Here is a 20,494-nt window from a genome sequence, read left to right as displayed (position 1 = left end):
ACAGGGACCCCCACAGCATCCATCATTATATACAAGCAATTGTGTGTGTGTGTGTGTGTGTGTGTGTGTGTGTGTGTGTGTGTGTGTGTGTGTGTGTGTGGGTGTGTGTGTGTGTGTGTGTGTGTGTGTCTAAGTAGGCATTTAGACAGAAAAATGCTCTGCATTAAAAAAAATACAAGGGGCTGTCAGGTACTGGTGAGAGGATGTAATACATGAATTATGAATATGGGTATTTGCCGGGCTACAGTAGACATATCTTATCTGCATAACAAAAAAGTGTGTACTTTTTAAAGCTCTCAAAGACCAGGGAAGTTGTAAAACAAGGGAAGTAAGTAAACATCAATGAAATACAGGGAGAAGTTGATCTGCTGCAGCTGTTGCAAACTTGATTCTCTTTTGTGTTTTTTTTTTTTTTTTTGGTATTTGACCCTATTTCCAAGCAAATTTCTATCAATCAAATAAAAACTCCGGTCAGCATTGAAGAAATAAATTCTTATTCCTAGTTTAAAAAAAGAAAAAGATGATTAATACAAGTTTAGCAGCCCAAAAGCTGATCACAATTCTCAGGAATTTAGGATATTGCATATAACGTGTAATGTATGATGGTTTTTGAAGTCCTGCGTTTATTTTTTCTGTCAAAACCTGACTTGTGCAACATCTGCTGAGCTTGGCGTGTAGTTTTATTTACACAATGTGCATTAGCAACTGCCCAATGCAGCCATCTGTGGGCACCGCAGAACGCCTGTAGGGCTCTGCACACACTGCTTGCATTTACATACCGTCGATCAGTGTGTTGCATGCAGATACAGGATCTTCTCTGTGTAACTTGCATGTTAATATTCCCCGCTTCAAAAAACACAATTTCTTTTGGGAATACAACAATGTCCTGCAGAAAACAAAATTCTCCATTTCCTCCTGCACAATGTGAGTATGTCTCCCAGTGTCCCAGAGAATGTACCTGCAGTGTGTATGTGTGTGTGTGTGTGTGTGTGTGTGTGTGTGTGTGCATCTGCGTTTGTGTGAGTGATTAATGAACGTAGCTGGATGGCGTCAGCGGGCCATGACAGCACGACTGCGAGGAAATCATTTCTCCTCTCTCCGTGGACTGCTGATTCAGAGCTCGCAGGAATTTTTAGCTGATTGCTAAAATCACATCATAAGGGTGCTGTTATAATAACCCCAATCACAGCACCACAGCAGATGGCGAGGAGAGTGGCCATCAAAAATGTAATGAAAGTGGTCATAGATGATGTTAGCTTGCCTGTTCGTGGGGGTTAAAGGCCAAGATTGTTTGGTTAAAAAGTGGTAGCTTCTTGTGTGAACATAATGTATCTCCTACATCAGCAGTATGCGTTATATAAAAACACCGTAGGCTGTAGGTTGCTTCAAAAGAGGACTGGACATTTGGACTTTAAAGAATTATTAGAATTATCTCTGTAGCTCAAAGTGCATGAAAAGACTTCTAAATGTCAGCATTAATGACCATTTGCATAAAGAGGAGAACGCCTAGCTTATCATGAATAATGAAATGTCATCGGAAGAGGAGCATCTTTCATATTCTGCATTGCCATCAAGAAGATGACTTTGGAATTCTTGGCGCACTCGGATTAGAGAGACGGAAGGATGGAGAGACTGAGAACAGGAAGAAAGAAAGAAAGAGAGAGTGAAGAGAGATGGGAATGAGACCAGGGATTGTACACAGTCCTGGCTGCCTGTGTTGCACCATTATTCATTACCCCTCCATTATAAAAAAGTGCTCTCAGTGTTGCAGTGCAGCGAGCATATCATGAGGTTTATCACAGAGTTGGACCTTTAGGTCTCAAATGTTAAGCACTCAGCTGGAGGAGCCGCGTAGCTGGGAATGAGTTTGGGGAAGTTTGCAAAAAGGGCCAAGCTTAATGTAGGCAGAAAAAGACATCTAATCCTGTAATGTGCTTTTTTTGAGACAGTGTCATATGTTGAGCATTGACTGCCCTTTCAGTACACTTACTGTATTTGAATATTAGAACATGAAAGCTGAGAGGTGATGAAACCAAGTTCGATATAAACAGCATAACACACTCCTTTTACTGAAATACCGACTGGTATAACTCCCCCCTTTTGCCTCCATGCTTAAACTAAACTGCTGTGGGAGTTGATGCAGTCTAAGTTCCGACAGTGAAGAATCTTTTTCTTCATTGTCCTGAAGCCATAGGATGGGAAGATTTTTCTCGTTGGCCTTGAGTTTAGCTGCATCCGTGGCCAGGGGGAATCAGTGTCTCATCATCTGGCCGTGCACAAAGTTAGTTAGTAACCCATTTCCTACTTTATTTCATTGCTGCATTGCACCAAACTCTCTCGGGCTGCTTTGCGTCGCTGTGGAGCCCCGCCGCTTTTGTTCAAATGACAGATCCCCACTGATGTTTTATCTAATCCCGCAGAGCAAAGGTGAGCAGAAACACCATACATCAACCTGCCACGGTCTGTTTGGGCACTTACAGTAACCCAGTCGCAACACCTCAGTGTATGCTTTCCACTCCAGGGACTGCAGGTACAAAGAGAGCAGCATGTTAAGGCTAAAAGATCTTTTCCTTTCTATTTGATGATGGACACAATCATTTATGGCTGCATTGTATCATCTTACCACTGTTGACATTGAGACACTCTGCTATTGAATGCTACTAGAATACCGATGTAGAGATATTTCCTCCGTGGATAACTGAAACCAGAACAACTGGCTGAACACGTCAACCATTCATAAATGAATCATTTCACAGATGATATCATTTCTGTTTTAGATAAGATAAGATACACCTTGTCTCCTATAGGAGAAATTTGTCTTGGGCAGCTGAGATAACAAAAAATGGCGACACATCGCACACAAACACACAATAAACATACAATAGTACAATATACAGGTGTGTACACGTTGACTTGCTCTTTTATGCATCATTCATACAGTACAATGCCTCAAATATGAACGTGGTTTTAAAGCTATGCTTTCAAATTTCACAGTAGAAGTTACATAAAAAGTACATTTAAATATTCCCCAAATTGTGTTCAGCAGACGGCTGAGAGATTTGAAATGACATGAAAGTTGATAAAAGCTGAAGTGTGGTTTCCATTTTTATTGTCACACTGACTATTGAGAAGGACCTCATACAACGTCACTTGGGGGTGGTAGTAGCTCAGTCCGCAGGGTTTTGGGTTGGGATCCCCGGTTCAAGTACGGCCGGGTTCAAGTACGGAGCGTGGACTGGTAGCTGGAGAGATGCGCTGCCAAGGTGCCCTTGAGCAAGACACCGAACCCCCAACTACTCGGGGTGCTCATCCATGTGTAACCCCCTCTCTCTGACATCTCTCCATTAGTGCATGTATAGGTCCTGTTTGTGCATGTGTGTGTATTTCGAGCCATGTGTGTAACTGCAACTGTACCAACAGAGAACGCAACAGTAAATTTCCCCTCGCGGGATAAATGTGGTCGTCTTTTCAGCAAATATCCAAACTATCCCTTAAATAACAGAATATGCAGAGTGTATTAGAGCAGTCAAATGGCCATGAAAATGCTACTTCACATGCCTGTTGCATGTGCAGTGTATCTCTCTGTACTCTGTAATTGCCCTGTCAACAACAGTGTTGCTGGAGGGCTTTGGAGTGTAATGTGTGCGTCCAAAGCTTGCTGGTGTTTCTCCTGCAGCAGCCGATTGGCCTGGTGGCCGCGGGCTCCAGTGTGGCAGACAGAGGTTTCCGTCCTGATGTGTTGACAGGTCTTCTGAGAGGCCATGCCACAGTGGAGAGAGCCCTAAGGGGAGTCAGTCACACAGGCTGACATGTAGTCCCAGCTTAGAAACACAGACATTAATAAGCTCTGACAGAAAACATGGTCTCAAAAGCCACATTTCCATGAATGTAACATTTCTGAATGCTTAAAACAAATGAATAAAAGATAATGGGTATGAATGATTTTGATCTAATTCTACTTAATTCAGTTCTTGGACTCAACCCAAATGTGCACTGAATAAAAAAAGAAAATCCTGGCCTCTCTGTGTCGCTCAAAAGCTGCATCGCAGCTGACGGAAACTGCAGAGTCGGGCCATATCTGTGGCTCTGTCATTACGAGCGACCCCTTTCACATATAAAGAGTTTTGCAAACCATTGGTTATATACAAATATTGATTAATGCAGCTTTAACACACATGAGAGTAGCAATTCTCTCATCTGACTCTTTGCAAGAAAGCCAATGAGCATATTTCCCACACTATGGCTTTTAGAATGTTTTTATCGCTAATTAAAAGGAAAACATTCATAAAATACTGTGGTGGACTTTTGTATAACAGAAAGTGTGTGTGTGGTCTGATTGTAAAAATCGTTCCTGAATTATGACCAGGAACAGTGAGAGTCGCTGATGATGTGGCGAGCTTCCTGCTGTCACAACTTGTTTGACAGTGAATGTACTGTATGGGTGAGAGTGGAGCCACAGACACACTGTTTTTGTTGGCAATTCATTCAGCTGTCTGTAATATTTTATCTGCACTTGTTTCTGTTGATGGGTTTGCTGAGCAGAAATAGGGAAGTTACCTTTCATTGGATATGATGCAAACAGTTGTGGTTCTCATAGGAAACAGAATTTTCTTTTCACAATACAATTGAATTTGAATTATATACCAACGAATCATTCTATCTCCCTATTCTCCTCTTACGAATGCATTTCCACTTCGTTAGTAGATTGCACTATGCATCGGCTTCAGTTTGGCTGTCTCAGTGTAAAATGCTCTTTTGAAGTTCTTTTCAGTGCGCCAAGAAATACTGCAGTGAAGTATTTGTGACAGACAGCTTTTAATCATGCTAAACTAGCTTTTCTCTTTCTGTCCCCACAGGCTGGTGGTCTCTTCTGCTGAGCTCTGACAGGGCCGAGGATCTTTCCAATTTGAGATCAACTTTCTCCATTTCAGCAGTGTCTGGCTTCTCCCATCCAAAGGAATTAGACATCATTACTTAATCATTAGTGTCCTGGCAGCTGACTGGCTTTTTCAGCACTAATAAACTGCCTTAAGTCCTGCTCTATCTGGGAATAGAAGGAAGGAAAGAAAGAAAAGAAAGAATAGTCACCTTACATTCGTAGCATCTGGTGGAATAAATCTCAGGCTAACTAGATTTGAACTAAAATACTTTTAGTGCCAAATTTCTTTGTGCCAATATGGATGAAACGCAAAACAGCAGGACTTCCTTGGCTAAAGGTGCCAAGGACATCGCTAAAGAAGCCAAGAGGCAAACTGCCAAAAATTTAAGCAAAGCTGTTGATCGTGCCTCAGATGAATACTCCACTCGTCGCAGCTATAACCGCTTCCAGAATGAGGACGAAGAAGACAACAACTACAATACTTACGATCAGCGAGACGGTCTCTACGGCGACAACGCAGGCAACGATGAGGAGGAGGCCTCCAGTGACGCAACGGAGGGCCACGACGACGAAGACGAGATCTACGAGGGGGAGTACCAAGGCGTGCCTGCCCACAGCGATGGGAAGCAGCGGGACGGGCAGGTGGCTCTGGGCCGGCCGGTTTCTGACAGCCTAAAGAGCCGCAAGGAGCTGGAAAACGAGAGACAGGCCGACGAGGAGGAGCTCGCCCAGCAGTACGAGCTGATCATGCAGGAGTGTGGCCACGGGAGATTCCAGTGGCAGCTGTTCTTCGTACTCGGGCTGGCGCTCATGTCAGACGGCGTGGAGGTGTTCGTAGTGGGCTTCGTCCTGCCCAGTGCCGAGACAGACATGTGTGTCCCCAACTCTGGTGCCGGGTGGCTTGGTAAGCATTTGCATTCCACACTTTTCTGAGTTGTTTACATTCGTACACAGATACATTACATGTCTCACCTGTTGGTAGTGACCATTGACTGTAAATATTAATGGACAATGCATCTGATTCGGCTGCAAATGCGGAAGTGCCTTAAACCTGCGTTCTATCTGAATTCCAGCAGAGGGCGACACGTGCGGTTGGAAAAGGAGGTCGGTTTCTGTAGAAGTCTATGTGAAAGTGGTGCCTCTGCAAAATAGCCTCGGGAAGGAACTTGTTTTGGTGGAACATCTGTTAGTTTAAAAGTTGTTTTAGTCGCGCAACAGAAAACTCAGATTGGACAGATAGTCTAGCTAGCTGTCTGGATTTACCCTGCAGAGATCTGAGGAGCAGTTAACCTTAGTCCTCACAAATCCACCGGAGTTTAGAATTCCAAACACAAAGAAAGTGGAAGGTGACGGACATCTGGCCGAATGAGGGACATCGGGTGGAATTTCCGGCAGCAACGGAGCAATCCAAAACGTTGAGGATATATACTACACCACTTGTGATAAAACCACACCTTTCCAGTCTGATGAAGAAGATTAGCGGAATAAAAAAAAAAGTTAAACTCTTAAGAATCTTTAGTCATACATATTTAATGTTGTTGAGAAATACCTTTTAATCAAGTTTTCAGGGGCATCTGACCTGAAAGCCTCAAATTTACAGTGAAAGATGCCTCTTAAATGGATAACAGGATACTTAAAGCAACACTAAAGTACTTTTCCCGCTTCGGTCCCCCTACAGGTTGGAAGCGGAATTGTACATTACCGCTGTCGTAATGTCTCATTATGTCTCATTTGAACTACAGATCAGCTACCCGATCTGGCAAACTTGCATAATGTAATATAATGGACAATTCCACTTCTAATCTGTAGGGGGACTGAAGTGGGAAAAGTGCTTTAGTGTTGCTTTAAAGTGACAACCAAAACACAACGTGATCGAAATCAGTGATTGAATGAATGGAAACATTGATGGAAAAAGGAAGCTGGTCAGTATGATATTTACTGAGTGAAAGCTTAAAGCTAAATCTGTAAATGTGAGATTTAGATTCGGTGCCAACAACAGTGTGACTGTCAGAAACAGTCAACATCCTGACTGTTGATGTTATTGGTGAGTGACAGAAGGAAATCCTGAATTTGATGTATAGTGAGCCATCTGAAGTTCATCTGGCACTGCCAGAAGCCAGCTGAAAGTCAACTTTGCGGGCATGGCGATGGATTGTGATACAGTCGGATGAAAGTAAATGACATGAAGTTCCAGATCGGTAGGAATATTTGGGCGTTGATGAAATCAGTTTTCCTGCAAGCAACCTGCTAATGATGTGTGCTGTTTATGACCTGCAGGGCTGTGCATGTAGAGTATAGCGGTGGGTGACACTTGCAACTCTAATCTCGTTGCTTTAGGAGCTTGCCAGCAGGTTGTCATGGCACCAGGTATTTGGGGTATGAGTAGGAGGTGTGTAATGCTACTGTAGAGCTCCCACACTCGGGAAAAGTTGTGTTTGTGTGCCACTAATGTATCTGTATGCGATTTGGCTAAATTATTTGTTTCACTAATATCAGAAATGTGTCTGCACAGCACCGGCCAGCTTTCTTTATATATTTTTGTGTCCAGGCTTCGTGTTAAATCAAAACATTAGTCACTTATCTTTCCTATATAAAGATAAAAAGAAAATATATTTGTTTTTGTATTTTCACAGTATGATTGTATGGTTTTGTAACCCAAAAGAGAATGCCTACCTTGTTGTTGTTTTTGGAGAAGAATGGTTTATTATTCACCCAGATTTCACCCCTATTGTGACTCATCTCTCAGTGGGAGACAGGGTGGAGAGGAGAGAAAGAATGAGTCATTTTACCAACTTACTCACACACACACACACACACACACACACACACACACACACACACACACACACACACACACACACACACACACACACACACCGTATAAATAAAAGATGTGTGTATATGCTCACTTGTGAGGAATAAACCTTACAACACAGAATTGATTGGTGTTTTTAGCATACCGGTAGTTTCTCTCTGGCTGGTAAAAGAATCATGGGAGAAATAATAAAATAGAGAAAATGATACACATATCATCCAGCACAGGCAAATCTGGTTACAGCACAATCTTTAGCTCAAATTACACGGCATGATCTAATGCTTGAGCATTAAGCTTCCATTACATTTATAATTCATTCACATTAAATGGTTCCTTATTGCAAATAATTGAAGTGCAGTATATGAAGTGCAGTATATGTGCATAGGAACCCAACCAGCTGCAGTAGCACACTGATGGTTGATGAGGTTTATTTTGCTTGGATCATGTTCTGTGTGTTGCATCAACAACTTACACAAAAATAGATATTGATTTGGCAGAAAGTTGTTTTTCCAGCAGTGTGCCGGTGAACCAGTGTTACGTCAGGACGACGGCCGGGGAGTTGTTTGACACATACTGACCTCTTAAATCTGAAATTATTTTTGACAAACATAAGAGAATATTTTATAATGCATCAACAACTAACATCATTTCCAAAAATAAATCCAAACGGGAAATATAAATAATAAAAAGCACAGCAAACAGTTTTGTCTAGATTCATCTAATATTCCAAATGCCATCTTGAACATCTCTCATAATCCCCAGTATTAGACTTTATACTTGTTTTTGTTTTTAATGACCATATTACAAAGCTTGAACTATTTCAATATATTTTCTAAGCAGCATATTCACTATACCTATTACTACCACACATGATTCACTGGTTAATTTAGGATTGCTTTAACATAACGTGTCACAAATGAAACAAAATAAAAAGGACAAATATCCTCCAGAGTTCCCTACTCAACCTTTTAAACAAGGAACTAAAATGCTGCAATATGATACCTTTACATTTATATTTTTTACTGTACATCATTATTCTCCATGTCCCCCCGCCCCCTCCCCTAAATGACTCATTCATTCCTTCATTAGCATGCATCAGTAGCATTTCTTCCTATAATCTACTCCAAATACGGTGCCTTTTGCTGAAAATGGCGTTCCTTTTGATATAATACAAAAGGTGAGATGCTATCCAGATGTGGGATGTTCCAGGTTTTTCTCTCTCCCTGCTCTTGTCTGTCCTCTCTGTCACACTCCTGCTGTAATCCCTCTCTTACACGTTCTCCGTCTCATAGCCGTGCCGGCGATCTGAAGATATGGGCTGGAGTTAATCTCTGCAGCATTGTGCTTCGCTGCAGTTTAGCCATGGTAGACTGGCTCACGTACCTCCCCAGAGAAAGAGAGGGAGAGCGCTGCTTTCGTACACTTCCTATCAATGCCCTCCCATCTCTTCTACCTTCCACCACACATAGCTTTTCATTTGTCTGCTGGTGTTTTCCTGCACCACAGTTAGCGTTTGAAAGGATGAAGCCGTGCTGCAGGTGTAGCACAGAGTGAAAACTTCGAGGAGTAAATCTGCATAACGGGCTACTTTTTAGGAGCTTTGTGTAATTGATAGCAATCTTTTTTTTTGCTGTGTGTGTTTCAGTCACTTTACATGTGCAATCACAAAACACCATCAACAGGGGAAGTTGTAATAAATAGACTCTGCTGGAGTCTGAGGTCAACTCATTTTCAGTCCCTGACCTCTTTCTCTCTTCACAACAAAGCAGCACCAGAGGATCTATTCATTCAGTGTCCGGGCAAAGGAACAATTCACTATGGAGTTACCGTACAACGTGATTGAGTTGTTGTGCGTTTCTTGTAGGGTGGAGTAGCGAATAGTGTCTGCATGCGACTTTAACGAAGGAGCAGAATGAATCCTGCAACGGCTCTGTCAGTATGCTGACAGTGTTTGAAAGGTTACTTTTAAAATCTAATATGTTATAGATTAGCTACCCCGTTGAAAAGGCTATAAGTAATGTAACTATTTGAATTACTTCATCAAAGTAATGGAACTTATCACTGTACATTTTGATAATGATTACTTTTTGATTACTTTTTTCTAACAAATGTTTTAAACAGGACATGGCAGACTCGGGTTGCTTAATTGAAACAAGAGAACCATTCTAATACATTACATCAGGGGTCAATTTCACTAAGGGCCACACTGGAAAATGAGAATCACATTAAGGGCCAGACATGTAGGGTTTATTGACATGCTTTTATTTAATCCAAAAAGTTAAATATTTTTGACTGTATTATTGCATGTCTCGTATCGTCTTCTCACTCACAGTTTGGTCGACAAGAAGTCCTAAAAAAAGTTAGCACAAGTGTTCTTAGCCATCAAAGAAGAAAGTGCCCGAAAAAGTGACAAAAATGAAGAAAAAGCGAGAAAAACTAGGTGGGCCAAAACGTATTGTAAACCAAAATTGATATGCGGGCCGGATCAAAATCTGCGAGGGGCCGAATTTGGCCCGTGGCCCTTGAGTTTGACACGTGTGCATTACATCATACACATTTAAAGCTACGGACACAGAAATGGCACATCCTAAGTAAAACTCAGTGTGGGACTGGCTCTAGTGGCTGTAATCCTGCACCAGAACTGAATTTTGGGAAAGAGACTTCAGATACAGTATTAGGGGACCACTAAGGTCTATATAAAAGAGACTTCAGATACAGTATTAGGGGACCACTAAGGTCTATATAAAAGAGACTTCAGATACAGTATTAGGGGACCACTAAGGTCTATATAAAAGAGACTTCAGATACAGTATTAGGAGACCACTAAGGCCTATATAAAAGAGACTTCAGATACAGTATTAGGGGACCACTAAGGTCTATATAAAAGAGACTTCAGATACAGTATTAGGGGACCACTAAGGCCTATATAAAAGAGACTTCAGATACAGTATTAGGGGACCACTAAGGTCTATATAAAAGAGACTTCAGATACAGTATTATAGGACCACTAAGGTCTATATAAAAGAGACTTCAGATACAGTATTAGGGGACCACTAAGGTCTATATAAAAGAGACTTCAGATACAGTATTAGGGGACCACTAAGGTCTATATAAAAGAGACTTCAGATACAGTATTAGGGGACCGCTAAGGCCTATATAAAAGAGACTTCAGATACAGTATTATAGGACCACTAAGGCCTATATAAAAGCATCCAAAAAGCAGCATGTCAGAGGACCTTTAAAAATCCCTCCCAATTCAGAGTTTAAATAATTTAGGCTTTGTCAGCTACTATTGATTTGATAACATTTACAACAAAAATAAAACATAAAAAATAATTTCTACTAAAATTCCTCCAGTTTACAATCTACTGTGAGACAAGATGATTTCCATTCTCTTCAATGAATTCCTCAAAAATGTGTGATTTGTCTCTAAAGGTCTCAAAAAAGGAGGGATTGTTTCCAGTCTTCATTCTGCGGCTGAACACACAATTCCTGACTGATCCTGAACCAATCCTGAGCCACTGATTGGCATGAACAATAAACCATTTTGCCTCTATGATAGTGGATAGTGCATTTAGCCTGGCTAGAGCTCTGTGTGGTCCAAATGTGTGTGACTGTGGATCAGGTGCAGATGTTATATGCATACTGTAGTAGATGAACTTAAATGAGACAGCAGTATTTTGAGTGAAGTCCACCTTTACAAAAACAAATCAGCAGGTGTTGGATGTAATTAAAACCCAAGGAATGTGCTGTGCCCCCGAGGGTCTACTCTCCCTCCCCCACTGCCTCCCCCTTTTCTGCTCTCATTCCCCGCTGTAACCAACCTGTCACTCACACTCGGCCCTCTGGGAATCCCCTCGTCTGTTGAAATCTCGAAGCTCTTTACATAATGTCCTAAACGTACCCCACTGAGGAAATGAGCGCTTGATTCTCCCGACTACTGTCTGTCTCCTCTCATCCATGCCTGGACACTGCACGGCGGTGTGGAGAAAAAGAAGGAAAAAAAAACCAGAGCCGAGAGGTGTCAAGAGAGAATTACCCTTGCACATAAGAGCTAATTACTACAGTTGCATGCGTGGAGAGTGCTGGAGACAACTTGAGAGTTAGCTGAAGTAATCCTTGTGGATGCAGTGAGAAGCTGCACAGTGTACCGTTAAAAAGAGCATAGGCACCGTCTGCTGCAAGCTCTTGCTTCAAAAGAAAAAAGATTAGCACTGCGGTTTACTTCAACTTTACTGGGAGTTCTTACGGATGTCCTGGCATCAAACCACAGTGTTTTTGCTAAAAACTTTCTTATTTTCATACTAACCTCGAGATGTACAGTATAAAGAGATTATTGTGGTATTATTTGCCCAGAGATTTCTGCAGCAATTGCAATACAATGGCTGTGAATGGAATTTAATTTGTAATGCTCACAATCATTTAAATGGGACTGTACTTGTAGTACAGAAAAATACCGCGGTCTGCACATGGCTCTCCCAACCATTCCCCAATACGTGAAATACCATGTTTTTTCACAGCCACATGCACCAACATGTACGCGGGCTATCTAAACAAAGAACAGAGAAGCTTGAGTTCAACACACACAGAAGGAGTGTGACTTCATTCTCAGCTCAGGACGCCATTACTCCACTCTTTACATAGAAAATATTGTCGTAGTTTGTCGCTATATAAATGTTTGTTATGTGGAGTACAGTCCCTTATGGTGTGTCTTTGCAGAAACAGTGTCCTCGTCACTCTGGACATATAACCACTTTCTTTTGAACTACTTTTTACTGAAAAAAATATTTTGCAGCAAAGATCCTAAAACCTAACCAAATTTAACATTCAGCATCCCAGATACCACCAGGGCTAAGTGGGAATGTGTTTTTTTTAATCAGGGATGACCGTGTCTCCAATCCAGATTGAAATAAATCAACAAGTACAATGCAGACATTTTGTGCAGACATTCATGGTCTCCAGAAGATGTATCCTACTGACTCTATTCTAATGCCCCGAGCAGGTCAAAGTTTTCTCTTATCCTGTGAAATATCTCAACAAATACCAGATGGGTTGGCACAACATTATTATGCATGATATTCATGGCTCCCAGAGGATATAGCCTTGTAACTTTGTTGGTTTCCTGACTTTTCCTGACTCACTTTCCACTTGCACTTTATTGTACGTGCATTGCCAAGACTCAGAGCATCTTTTTAACCTTAATAATAATTTATTTTGTCTTACACACATAAATGCAGTGATTGTGTGTTGGACTCTGAGAGCTTTTAGAATGTGGGTGACAACAAAGTACTGTGGCTGAACACATCCTGTGTAGACACTGATGGAGACCCGGTGTGAGGGACGTCCCTCTGTTGGAGCTTATTAAATAAAGATGCAAGTGTCTTCTTTCAGGATCAAACCCTGTGTTTTTAGTTCTAGTGATGGGACATAAGATATTCAGTTGTCAGGGTCAGACAGTTAAACACAGCTATTGTCCCTGTGCTCCACTGCTTTTAACGGACCCTCTCTCATTTACATAAAAGACCAGCAATCTAGAGGCCTGTGGAGGCTTTAAGGTCTGACCTGAGTTTGAACCCTGTGGCAAATCAAAATCCAATCACAGAAAGATTCACGATGCGTCTCAGATGCCCCATCAACCTCCCCTTTTATTACACATACAAACCTAGGGTTAGGGGAGCCATAAAACAAATGAGCAGGTTTTAGCAGATAACATCTTCTCCAGTACATGCGTTCAGATGCATTGTTTGCGTGTCTCTACACCAGTCAAAAGATGTCACCAGCTTGTGCAGAATGCAGCCGTCTTGATATTCACTTTGATATTTCTGAGCTAGCGCTAGTATAGCTTGCTCTTTATATCCCCGCCGCCTATAGGAGAGCCTTTTCTGCAGCAGCTGTGCATAGATAGACCCAGTGGATGTCACCTGTAATGAATCACTAGCTCTCAGCATCATGTCTGCGCAGCTTGATAAGACCTACTTTCAGCGTATCTGTCCCATCACCACAAACACGCAAAAGTAAAGGAAAAAAAGAAAGGAAAGGCTTCCTTTCCTCTGTCTGCGTTCTTTCTGGTGCTGCCTCGTCAAACAATCCCATCTCCTCCTCCAAACGCATTAGCATTTTTATTAGCACGTAGAGAGTAAAGTGGATTATTTACTGGCCTGACAACCCCTACCCTTCTCCACCAGCCCCGTCCTTTATGCAGCATTTTGCCGGGAACAGGAAGAGAAACAACCCCGGCTTTCTGCGGGAAAAAAGCAGCGGCTTTGAGGTCAACTACTGCTCTGTTTCCCCCCCAGTCACTTTCAGGGAGTCAAATCTTCATTATAATGCGAGCAGCGCTTGTTTTACAGACAGCGGTTACTAAAAACATATTGAATTTCCATATGAGATACTAGTCAATAGACAAATGAAATGCAAACACACCTCCCATGCAAAATTAAGCATGTTATTGCCCGTGCACATTGAGCAGCTGTTATAACTTAATCCTTTTACACTGTGGTTTGATCATAAAATGTGGTTTCGCAATGCTTGCTGTTAGAAAATGGAAAACTTTACCTTCAGGCCTGTCAAAACACAGAGTATAGAGTTGATCTACAGTGTTTGTTGAGCTCAACAAATCGATCCCAGCTCTGCTATTTATACATTTCGTGTGACCTCTGTGTATTGTCGATGGCTGGGAAATAACAGAACCAATTTCCGTGTGATCTCTGGTACTGATGCCCCTAATGCTTCAGCTGATGTTTAGCAGCTGTGTGTGTATTTGTGTGCCACTCTATGTGTGTGTGTGTCCAAGACTTATGCAATCCTAGACCACTAATGTCACCAAGTGTCAGACCAATCTAACATGCCTTGCATTAAGGTGTAATGGACATTAAATTGCTACAGCTATGCTACATAAGCTTTATTGTGTAGAAATGTTAGCCTGGTCCTACCAGACTCTGGTCCATTTCATTTGTACAGAGAGTCTGGCCATTCTCCACTGACGGGTACTCTGTTGAAGTTTAAAACTACTGGATCTGCCCAGATCCACTCTGGATCTGCCGTAACCAATCGCTAACGTTTGGTCGTGATGTCGGTTTAGCATCACTAGCGTTCGACTTCTTCACCACTAACGGAGCGAGCTGGAAAATCAAACTTTTTCCAAACCCTGTGGGGAGGAGGGCCACAACATCATGGCCGCCAACAGAACTCAGCAAAGATTGTTCTAGCTCTGGCTTTAACTTCTGGATATTCAGCAGAGTTGCCACAACGGACCGAATGGCTTCGCTTGCATTTTTCTAGTGCACGACCTCAACGTCATCGTTCTCAGCCACTCTCTCTGTTCGCTGATTTGGCCGGCGAAAACCCAAGAATATACCGCAAACCCAGACGGTGTACTGAAGGGAAATGAAAATTTAGCGGAAGTACGTAGGAGAGCGGAGCCAGGCTATAGAAATGTAGACGTTTGGCGGAAACTGGTACTTTGAAAACGATCCTCAGCATCAGCATTGAAACAATAGAATGATGATGAGATGAAAGGTAAAGCTAAAACTTACCGTAGCTTGTGGTGACGAACCCACGGATTAGTATCACCAAACTCTGCAGTTCCCTTCATCTCTTCGCAGCGTTTTAGCATCTTTTCTTTCAACTACTTGTTTTACTTACAGTAACTACATACAGTAAATACGGTAGATCCAGACCAATATATCGGTCTAGCACATCGATTGTAGCTAATCAAAGATAAATCATATTGGTCATGACATTCTTAGAAACAGTGTCACGATTAGATAATTTTTCCACCAGAAAGCACTGCAAACTGTCAAATGTCCCGCTAATCTAAAATATTGCTATATGTACTTGCTGTAAAAAAAAGGTTTGTTTGTCTGACATTTGTTTTAATTTGAATGCTACACGATGTGTGTCAGGGGAATGCATGTGTGCAAACGTTCTCCCATTTTCTAACGTGCAATATGTGTTCTATTCAATTAACAGTTCCACTCTGTCTCTCCCTGTTTCCAGGTAGCATTGTGTATCTGGGGATGATGTTTGGGGCCTTCTTCTGGGGCGGCCTGTCAGACAAGCTGGGCCGTAAACAGTGTCTGCTGATATCCATGTCTGTCAATGGCTTCTTTGCCTTCCTCTCCTCCTTTGTCCAGGGCTACAGCATGTTCCTCGTCTGCCGCATGGTGTCTGGCTTTGGGTGAGTTGAGTTCACTCTTCTCTTCTTTTGAATATTTTTCCCACTTTTATGACCAGTCGTCCTCAATGTGTGCGCGAGAGAGTGAAGCCTCTCTGAGGGCTTCTCCCTCTCCTGCCTGATCTCTCTGTTCCTCCAAAGTCAAAGCACACGACAAAAGGTTGTTCTAGCAGCCTGGCACCGGCCCATCTTCATCCCCTGTGTGTGTGTGTGTGTGTGTGTGTGTGTGTGTGTGTGTGTGTGTGTGTGTGTGTGGAACAAAGCAAAACTAAAACGTTTGCAGAAATGAGCCGAGCACCGTAAATGAACATCTGTGCGTTTCAGTGTTGGTGTGGTCTGCTCTGATAAACGACACACCTTCCCATCACAGTGATCTGACATCGCCAGTCATATATGACTTATAAAGGTCACCTCCATATCAAATGTCAAGCTACTGAGCAAGCCAAATAATATGAAAGAAGCATAGTTATGGGACACAGTATGTGCCATTACATTTTAGTTGGACCAATGGTGATGATCATGTAGGTCTATAATGAGCCTCAGATTACATTAAAGTGCTCAAATATTGCTTTTTGGCTTTTTCCCTTTTTGTTATTGTGTTATGTATCTTTTTTGTGCACGTTCTAGGTTTACAAAGTGAAAAAGCACAAAGTCCACCCCAGAGGGACTTACCATCTCCAACAGAAAACACTGTTAACAAACTGCTCCAAACAGCTCTATTGTAGTCTCAAACCAAGCTTAACCAGCTTGGTTTGAGGGCGTGGCGGAGGCCTGAAGAGTTCAGATAGCTGCATCACCATGTCCAGGAGACATATGAAAGATTAATTTGTTAACATTTAAATAATTTACCACTCTGAAACGGCTTTCTCCAGTCTATATTGCGAAGCTGGTTCGGGTTGTTCCGTCTGTGTTTCGGGATCAGACTCAGGTTAGAACATGTACGGCTGAGCCTGAAGCCATGGTTCCTGGCTGAAGCGGGTTTGTTTTGGATCACGCTAGCTTGCTTGTCAGGACCCGCCCTACTCTGCTTCTGACTGGCTAGTAGTCCTTACCTAGGTACTGTCAGGGCACGCCCTCATACTCTGCTTCTGACTGGCTAGTAGTTCTTACCTAGGTACTGTCAGGGCACGCCCTCATACTCTGCTTCTGACTGGCTAGTAGTCCTTACCTAGCTACTGCGCATGTGCGACTCCCAACAAAGATGGAACAGAAGTGCGATGCCTCACTCTGTAGCTAAAACAGAGAGCTCAACAAACAGGGTGAAAAGAGGAGCTGCAGCAATGTGCAGTACAACTAAAATATCGAATTCTTTTTTTTAAATGAAACCATGTAAACCTATTCTGTTACACCCTGTAAATACAATATTAACCTTAAAATAAGCATGATATGAGGTCTTTAATTAATAAGACCAAAATGTAATTTAAAGCGCCCATATTATGCTCATTTTCAGGTTCATAACTGTATTTTAAGGTTGTACCAGAATAGGTTTACATAGTTTAATTTTCAAAAAACACCATATTTTTGTTGTACTGCACAGCTCTCTCTCACTGCTGCAGATCCTCTTTTCACCTGGTTTCTGTTTTAGCTACAGAGTGAGACCTCTTTTCTTCTTCTTCTTCTTCTGTACTATCTTTGATTGCACTCGCACATGCTCAGTAGCTCAGATGTAGATCATGTCAGCTAGCTAGCTCCATAGACAGTAAAAGAAAGGCTGTTTCTCCAACTTTGGTCAGTTACAAGGCAGGATTAGCTGGGAGACTTCTAAATGAGGACGCACATGTAAGTAGTTCTTTTGTAGATTATGGTGAACTGGTGTGTGTTGTAGCAGTGCTTTGCTATTGAGAACGACCTAGCATGCTAGCGTAACGCTACGAGCTAACGGTTGTGGTTAGCCAGCTCATTTCGGACTGTGACGTCACAGATTTTGAACAGCTCACTAGGAGACTGAAGGCAGGACGCATTCAGAAACCTTATCTCACTCAAAACAGCATGGATGGATTTATTTCAAAGTTTGTGTGTGGAAGCACCAGAGACACAAAAGAACACCCCAAATCCCAGAAAAAGTGTTTTTTTCATAATATGGGCACTTTAAAGGGGCTGTAGGTAGGATTGTGAAGATCCAGGACTTAGCCAAACAATTTGAACATCGAAAACTTCTCAGCACGAAAAGATGCAAAGTGACCACAACTAGACTCTTAGAGTTTCTGTGTCTTGTTCCTATGGAGACAGGGTGGGGGCTCTTTTACATGTCTGTGCCCATCGTTATAATAATACGTCCATGCTTATGATTGTTTCAAAAACAAGATGTAATATGAACATATTATTTTCAGGCTGCCTTCCAGAGAATCCTAACATCTATTTCAGTGTGTATTATATAAATATCTCCATCTCTTCCATCACAACCCACAGGCCCAGCCTGTTGCCAGCACACACAGTTTGTTCAGAGGTACCTGATTTGCACTCGGCTCACTCGTGTTGTTTATTTACCATTACGCCGGCTATCTATCAGAGTCTAAAAAAAACCCAGCTTCTATCTAAATGGCTTTGCGTTGAGTTTTTAATTAGCAGCTTTAGCTTTTATGTCATCACTTAATTCTCAATCTGTATGCAGGGGCATATTGTCTTTTTTTACAACCTCAGTCTGGGAAAAATATGATCCGGCATTGGAGGCGTGCCGACCGCCATCTTCTGTAGCTAAGACACTGACTATGGAGAAGTAGCTCATACAACTAGAGCTGTAACAATCCCAAATTTTACCTTACAATTAATTGTCTCAGAAATAATTGCGATTAACAATATAATTATTTCTTTCAGTCAAATTTAAAGATATTTTATTTATGTATTACTTTTGCAAACAAATTCAAGTTTTGAATGAATCCTATGAATATCTTTTTGTTATATCACTGTAATGCGACCCAGATAATGTAATGCCCCCAATCGCTCCAGTGGAAGAAAATTGTGATTAGACAATTATGTAATTACTGTTACAGGCCTACATACAAGTAGCTGAAGTGTAGCTGCTGCCTGATGAAATGATTTCAAAATAAACCAAAATAATGTATTTCATTTAGGAATCATTCTTGTGACATGATTTGACTTCTGTTGATATGAGTTTACGCACGGCCGGCTGCTGTCTGTGCCATTCTCATTTTCAACATTCTAACAAATATAAAATAAAGTTCAATGCAGAGACACGCTGGCACCCTTGATTATCAAAAAGAGTTGAAATCTAAGATGTTGAAATTACGGCGCACCGTATTTGCAGGATTGGTGGAGCAGTACCCATCGTATTCTCGTACTTTGCGGAGGTGTTGGCTCGGGAGAAGAGAGGCGAGCATCTGAGCTGGCTGTGCATGTTCTGGATGATCGGAGGAATTTACGCCTCAGCCATGGCCTGGGCCATCATCCCACACTATGGTGAGTGACACCTCCGACCTCATGCAACGGTCATAATATCTTATTCTTTATTTTATTAAAGACAACACACATTAATTAACATTTCTGTAAATGTGCCAGTGTTAGTCAGCTGGCAAATGTTCAATTGTAGTCCTTTGGCCAGATGATTTTAGACCAGAGCAATAGGAAACAGCAAGACATTAGTACAGGTTAAACTATACAGACAGACGTCAACAAGACACCACACAGACAGCTAGAGCAACAAATAAGCTTTCTCAATAAGCCATGCAGAGCTACAGGAAGCAGCAAGACATTAGCACAGTTACACATCAACAGTATCCCCCATTCAGTATAACAAGCCATGCAAGCATCAACACACAGCATAACACCACGCTGATGTGAGTGCCAAACAGCACCTTTTTTTATTACTGTGATATTCCTCTTATCTAATCAGATGCTCCTAACGTTTGGAGGCTTGGAGATAATGCTGTCAATAATAATGTCTTTATTTATGTATCACTTTAAAAAAAAAAAACTGTCTTTACAGTAACTCAACTCGGTCAGTCCTCAGGAAAACCACTATAATCACAGGAAATTCAAATTGTAACAGCTAAAATGAGAAAGTTGAAGCAGTTACAATCGGTTGAAGATTTGAATCCATTGGGTTGGTAGTAGCTCAGCCTAGGTAGTTGGGTTGGGAACCAGAAAGCCACTGGTTCAAGTCCCCATATGGACCAAAGTATGGTGGTGGACTGGTAGCTGGAGAGGTTCCAGTTTATCTCCTGGGCACTGCCCAGGTTCTCTTGAATAAGGCACCAAACCCAAACCCCCACATGAATGCGTTTAAAGCAGGGGTGTCAAACAAAGAGCCAGACTGGAAAATGAGAATCACATCAAGGGACATATATAGATAATTGACATGCTTTTTTTTTAAGAGAAAAACTCAAATATGTTCTCAAATATTTATATAGTTATATAGTTTGGGCCTCATAAAACCCAAAAAAGTTGGCAAAAAAGTTCCATAGCCATCATAGAAAAAACAGGCAAAAAAGGTGGATACTGGGGCATGGTCAGCAAAGAGAAAAAGAAAATAATAATAATAAAAAAACAAACACTTAATGCTTTTGTCCATAGGCACCCTCAAAATCAAACAAATTATCCTTGTTGCTTTAACAAATGCCAAAACTCTGCACCACAATGTATAATACACACAAAACAGACGGAATGC

General features: G+C 41.7%; 1 protein-coding gene across 1 annotated transcript in view; it reads left to right on the top strand.

Moving 5' to 3' along the window:
• LOC114571424 (synaptic vesicle glycoprotein 2C) overlaps positions 1-20,494 on the top strand; it is an 82,601-nt gene that overhangs the window by 45,958 nt on the left and 16,149 nt on the right. Inside the window, exons 3-5 of the mRNA XM_028602353.1 lie at positions 4,857-5,783; positions 15,693-15,873; positions 19,136-19,287. Of these exons, the coding sequence (XP_028458154.1) occupies positions 5,177-5,783; positions 15,693-15,873; positions 19,136-19,287 (940 nt within the window). The 5' untranslated portion in view covers positions 4,857-5,176. The remainder of the gene's footprint in view (positions 1-4,856; positions 5,784-15,692; positions 15,874-19,135; positions 19,288-20,494) is intronic.

This window comes from Perca flavescens, chromosome 16, assembly GCF_004354835.1.
Source record: "Perca flavescens isolate YP-PL-M2 chromosome 16, PFLA_1.0, whole genome shotgun sequence".
In the NCBI taxonomy this organism is placed as follows: domain Eukaryota; kingdom Metazoa; phylum Chordata; class Actinopteri; order Perciformes; family Percidae; genus Perca; species Perca flavescens.
The sequence above is the reverse complement of the archived record's forward strand: the minus strand, read 5'-3'. Positions and strand labels throughout refer to the sequence as shown.